This window comes from Chiloscyllium plagiosum, chromosome 36 (genome assembly GCF_004010195.1).
Source record: "Chiloscyllium plagiosum isolate BGI_BamShark_2017 chromosome 36, ASM401019v2, whole genome shotgun sequence".
Classification (NCBI taxonomy): Eukaryota; Metazoa; Chordata; class Chondrichthyes; order Orectolobiformes; family Hemiscylliidae; genus Chiloscyllium; species Chiloscyllium plagiosum.
In genome coordinates this window covers 37,138,523-37,144,515 of record NC_057745.1, presented here as the reverse complement: position 1 = coordinate 37,144,515, position 5,993 = coordinate 37,138,523, and the positions used below count along the sequence as shown (strand labels likewise).

Sequence of the window (5,993 nt, the reverse complement as noted above, 5' to 3'; positions counted from 1 at the left end):
GCATTTCCAAAGCCCCTCCCCCAAGTCCCTCCTCCCTAACTTTTATCTTAGCCTGCTGGACACACTTTCCTCATTCCTGAAGAAGGGCTTATGCCCGAAACGTCAATTCTCCTGTTCCTTGGATGCTGCCTGACCTGCTGCGCTTTTCCAGCAACACATTTTCAGCTCTTTATTTACGTTCATAAAGTTTCATAAGGGCAGTATGGTGGCTCAGTAGTTAGCAATGCTGCCTCACAGCACCAGGGACCCAGTTTCGATTCCAGCCTCGGGTGATTGTCTGTGTGGAGTTTGTACATTCTCCCTGTGTCTGCGTGGGTTTCCCCTGGGTGTTCTGGTTTCCTCCAACAGTCCAAAGATATGCAGGTTCGGTGAATTGGCCAGGCTAAATTGCCCATAGTGTTCAGGGATGTGTAGGTTAGATGCATTAATCAGGGGAATTGTAGCGTAATAGGGCAGAGGAATGGTTCTGGGTGGGTTGCTCTTCAGAGGATCGGTGTAGACTTGTTGGGCCAAATGACCTGTTTCCACACTGTAGGGATTCTGTGAGATTCAATGAGAAGTTTAACAACATCCTTCCTATAGAAGGGCAATCAGAATTGTATACCAGAATTACAGTTCTAAAATCGGCCTTACCAATGTCCTGCACAACCATAACATGATGTCCCATCTCCTATACTCCTAGAATATTCTAGAAGACCAATGAAGGCAAGCATGCCAAACGCCTTCTTCACCACCCTGTCTACCTGCGACTCCACTTTCAAGGAACTATGTACCTGCGCCCCGAGATCTCTTTGTTCAGCAACATTCCCCAGGGCCCTACCATTAACAGTGTAAGTCCAGCCCTGGCTTGCCTTACCAAAATCTTGCCAAGGAAAGATTGGCATTTTTGCATGCTCTCTCCCTCAGTGAAGTGTTTCTGAGTCCTGTAAGTTTCATGTATTAGCGCCCCTAACTATTTTCTAGCTGAATCTGAAATCTGGTTTGAAGATCATCCATCACTCTATGACCAATAGAAATTAGATTAAATTAGATTACTTACAGCATGGAAACAGGCCCTTTGGCCCAACAAGTCCCCACCGACCCTCCGAAGAGCAACTCACCCAGACCCATTCCCCTACATTTACCCCTTCACCTAACAATAGGGGCAATTTAGCATGGCCAATTCACCTAACCGGCATATTTTTGGACTGTGGGAGGAAACTGGAGCACCCGGAGGAAACCCACGCAGACACGGGGAGAATGTGCAAACTCCACACAGACATTTGCCTGAGGCGGGATAGGATCTCATTGACGGGAAATCACAGGAACTATGGGAGGTCAACCCATTCTATCTCTGCATTTGACTTTTTTGCTTATTTTGTCCCACTCATAATCACTCTGCAGAGCTGTTTCCTTTTGTTCTGTCTTAATATTAATGGGTGTGTGTGTGTTTGGGATGAGGGTGATAAAGTTTAATCTTACACAGGATCTTATTTGATCATTGATCTTGTCTTTAATAAATGTGTTATTTTCGTGTTTCCTGAAGAAACTCTGAAAGTGTCTCTTGTTCCAGTTAACATAATAAAGAGAAACGAGCTGACCATTTTGGTGATTAAATGGAACATTTATAAGTTCAGTACAGCTCATGTAATAGTGGACCTTGATTTATAGCACACTCTTAATGTGTCTTAATGTGTAGATAGAGAGAAACTATTTCCTCTGGTAGGGAGTTCAGAAAAGGAGATAGAACCTCAAATTAGATCCAGGCAGATCAGGGACCATGTCAGGAGGTAACTGTTCAAACAGGGGATAGTGGGAATCTGGATCTCTCTCCCTCAATAAGCTGTTGAGAATCAGGAGGGTCTATTGAAAATTTCAAAACTGATATTGATAGATGTGATGTAAATTAGTGGAACTGAAATATTAACTCTGTTTCTCTCTTCACAGCAATTCTCTGATTGGGTGAGTATTTCCAGCATTTTGTTTTAACAATATTTGTTTGGTGTTGATAGATTTATCCAGGTTTTGAGAGTTCTGGTTTCAAAGTGAGGTATATTGGGCATGTGATCAATGGCACAGGTTATCCATTGATTGTACTGAATGGTGAAATAGGCTCAAGGGGGAATGGTCTGCTCTTATTTCTCAGCATGCCAACTTGAAATTGTAAAGTTCTCCCCCTCCCCCATGAAATAATTAGAGCTTCATCCCCAAGAAATGTCTTGCTCATCAATTACATTGAAAGATGTAAAAAAATGATAATATTAGAGATTGAAGTGTTTGGTTGGTGATTGGAGGACCAGGCTTTCTGATCAATATAGTAAACATATGGATTTTGAGTGCACTGACATTGTCCTGAACCAATCCCCATATAGTTGCAGATTTTATCAGAAGATGATGCTGACTTGCCCTCTTCTTAAGGTAAAAGTGACAAGGACCCAATCTCAGAGCTGTGTCTAGGGGCTCTTGTGATGTAGTGATAGTGTCCTTACTTGCAGCCCAGGAGACCCAGGTGTTATGACACTGGGTAAATCCCTTAGCAACACAGAAAAGATTTATCTTGTACAGTAATCTGTGAAAATTCAAGAGGCCAATAACTATTTAAAGTAAAAATTAACAACTTTATTTCTTAAAATATAACAGAGAATAATTAACTAACACTATTTACAACTCCTTTGTCTCACCTATTGTCAGAAAAATTTGCCCAATAGGTTAGGGATCACAAAGCACATCTCGATGTGAAATTGACAAACACTTCATTGCAAGCGATATCGCTGGAAGAGAAACAGACGAGGCTGACACAGAACTGACAGTCTGTACAGGTAGATCAGAATTTCTCTTCCCAGAACTGAGGATGAGACCAGTTTTTTATAATAATGCTGCACAATAAGGCTGATTAAGAAATGGGGAAAATACAATGTATCTGGAAATGGAGTAATCTCGTTACAAGGATGCTAATTGGATAACAGTTATCAGATGAATGTCCTGTTCCTTCACACAATGCAACATCCTGACAATATCGAAGGTTCCATTCCTCTTCACAGGTAGGTGTTAATGTCTCCTCTGAAGTGGTGAGGTGCTTCCATTGTCCTATGCCTGGAGCATGTCCTTGCTGGTGCCTCTCTGTCTGACCTGCGCTTTGTGCGGCTTTGGTATTGCTGGGTTGCAAAACTGCCCTTGGGGCTTTGAGATATCTGCAGTGCTCTGTCATTGTTAGTGAGCTTGAAGTGTGTTCCCTTGTCTGGAAGGGCTGTCTGATTTGGCTTGTAAGTTTGAGTGTGCATTCTGCGTGTTTTTTGATACCGTTGGCCAATTTTGCTTTTGTGGGCCTATTGTGGGTTGGTAGGGTGGCAGATCTTTTCCCACACCTATCTCCTCCTTTCCCTTCTATAATACTGGCCCGATAAAACCCCCAATTAAGATTTACCAAAAATTTCAAATTTCAAAACCAGCCAGCTGTCGAATCTTCTCTTTATATCTTCCTCTGTCTTCTTTTCTTCTTCTTAGGGATTCTGTTTCACAGGTCACTGATCATTAAAGATACCTTTAAGAGAGCTATTCTCTGGGCAGCTTGTATGTGTTGGTGGCTTAGCAGTTCTCCAACTGTTCAATTTGCCCCAGTCTTATACCCCTAAAGCATCGGATTGTGTCATTAGCTTTTAATATTGTCAATATACTAAATTCAAACTTAATTGGAGTTTGGTATTTTTTGGAAGATAATTTAAATGGATTGGCCTAAATCAAATTTGCTTTTTTTTTGTCTCCAGGCAACCAGCTACACTAGCTGCTAGACCAAAAGGTTACATTGTATCTTATTCAGAACACTTGGAGTGTCAGGTAGTTCTGCTAGCTTTTAACTTTCTAAAAGGTACAGTGCACCCACATCTTCATAACACAGGTTCAAGAACCACATGCTCGAGTTGTGCAATAACATTTTTAGGACCATCATGTGACACAGTGGTAGTGTCCATACCCCTGGATAAGAAGGCCCAGGTTCACATCCTACCTACTCCACAGGTGTGTGATAACATCTCCAAAAATGTTGGTAAGAAAAATAGGTTAAATTTTTTAAAAAGTCTAAGGTCAGAGCTGTAAATAAGAGCTGCTCACTTGGTAGCAATCAAGACAGGAATTTGTAGAAAGAATAAGGTAGACATGATTGCAAATTAAATTTTTTTAAACCATTTTCAGTTCAGTGTTGCGATTTTTATTCTTTCTGATTTCAGGAATACTTGTATGAAAATTTTACAGAGGACATGGTATATGAAGAAACGTACTGCCCTGAAGAAGATGAAACCCCCAAGTATTTCCGGAAAGTTCTTGTCCCCTTGCTTTATTTCTTAGTTTTCTTGTTCGGGACCATTGGCAATGGCTTGGTGTTGCTGATCCTGTTACGTTACAGGCACTTCCGGACTCCGACTGACAACTACTTGCTGCACCTGGCAATGGCTGATCTTCTCCTTGTCCTGGGCCTTCCTTTCATTGCTATGGAAAATATTTTGGGATGGCGCTTCAAAACTTTCCTTTGTAAAGCGATAGGTTCCCTTCACAAGCTCAACTTCTTCTGCAACAGTCTGCTTTTAGGGTGCATCAGCTTTGACCGGTACCTGGCAATTGTCTATGCGGTCCAAACCTACAAAAAACGCAAAGCCCGGTATGTGCACCTGGTCTGCTCAGCTGTCTGGGCCATAGGATTCCTCCTTCAAATTCCAACTCTTGTCTTCTTAAAAGTTGAGACAAAGTTGCCAGAGAACATTTCCAAATGCACCTACCCATCAGATGACATTAGGGCGAATGACTGGCTCTTGGCCGAGCAAATCCTGTACCATGGTATTGGCTTTTCCTTGCCACTTGTTGTCATGTGTTACTGTTACACCAAAGTGATTCAAACTCTGTGCAAGACCCAGAACTTTGAGAGGCATAAGGCCGTCAAGATGGTGCTGACAGTCACTGTCATGTTTTTCATCTGCTGGTCTCCTTACAATGTGGCAATTATCATCAAGACACTGCGATCACTGGATGTGTTTATTGCTGACTGTGAGTTCTACAGAAAACTGGCTTTTGCCATTGTTCTGTCAGAGAGTGTCGGCTTCAGTCACAGCTGTCTCAACCCAATCCTCTATGTGTTTATTGGTGTCAAATTCAGAAATGACATTTTGAAACTTCTGAGAGAGATTGGCTGTATTAGTCAAGCCACCATGGACAGTCACTTCCATCTGAAACGTGCTGGGAAGAATGGGAATCCATCTGTCTCTGACAATACCACCTCTTGGTCTAATGTTTAAAAATGGCAGTTGTTCCAGTCAGAGATTGACAGGAACTGCAAAATGGTAGGATTAATAAATTGAGGTGGAAGATGTTACTTTTTTTTATAAATCAACCTGTTACGACACACTCCAGGGTAGGCTTGACTGGTACCTTCTGGCTGAATGCTAGGGCTTGTATCACTGCATCATAAAACCCCTCCTGGGAAAGATGTCAGAGACAAATTGGGTGTCCAATTGTATAATTTCAAAATAAATAAGACAAAAAGACATAGGAACAAAAGTAGACCATTCAGCCCATTGAGTCTGTTCCACCATTCACAGAGATCATGGCTGAACTCAACAGCACCATACTGCCTTTTCCCCATAATCCTTAATCCCTTCACCGATTAAAAATATGTCTGCCTCAGCTTTAAATATACTTATTAACCCTTGCCTGTGGCAAAGAATTTCACAAATTCACAACCTCTGAGAGACAAAATTTCTCTTCATTTCTGTCTGAAATATGTGACATGTTATTCTGAGATTATGCCCTTTGGTCCTAGACTCTCAAGAAGGTTGCCTCTCATTCTTCTATAATCCATTGAGTATGGGCCCAACCTACTCAACTCTCTTCATAAGATATTCCCTCCCCACTTGAGAATAGACGAATGAACTTGGGTTAAAGAAAAGAATGGGATGGTGTATTTTGATTGAATATAGTGGTCAAATATTCCTTGCGAAATAATTGAGTAAATGTGGTAGAAGGAGCTG

The 5,993-nt window shown here is 41.6% G+C and overlaps 1 protein-coding gene across 5 annotated transcripts in view; it reads left to right on the top strand.

The window, feature by feature from the left end:
* The window catches only part of LOC122541117 (C-X-C chemokine receptor type 5), a 25,583-nt gene extending 19,861 nt beyond the window's left edge, over positions 1 to 5,722 (top strand). The window contains exons 2-3 of one of the 5 annotated variants that reach the window (XM_043677705.1): positions 1,927 to 1,941; positions 4,203 to 5,722. In XM_043677705.1, coding sequence (XP_043533640.1) covers positions 1,927 to 1,941; positions 4,203 to 5,261 — 1,074 coding nt within the window. In that variant the 3' untranslated portion in view covers positions 5,262 to 5,722. The other 4 variants (XM_043677708.1, XM_043677710.1, XM_043677709.1 and 1 more) reach the window with 4 other exon arrangements.
* Positions 5,723 to 5,993: the final 271 nt, after the last annotated feature.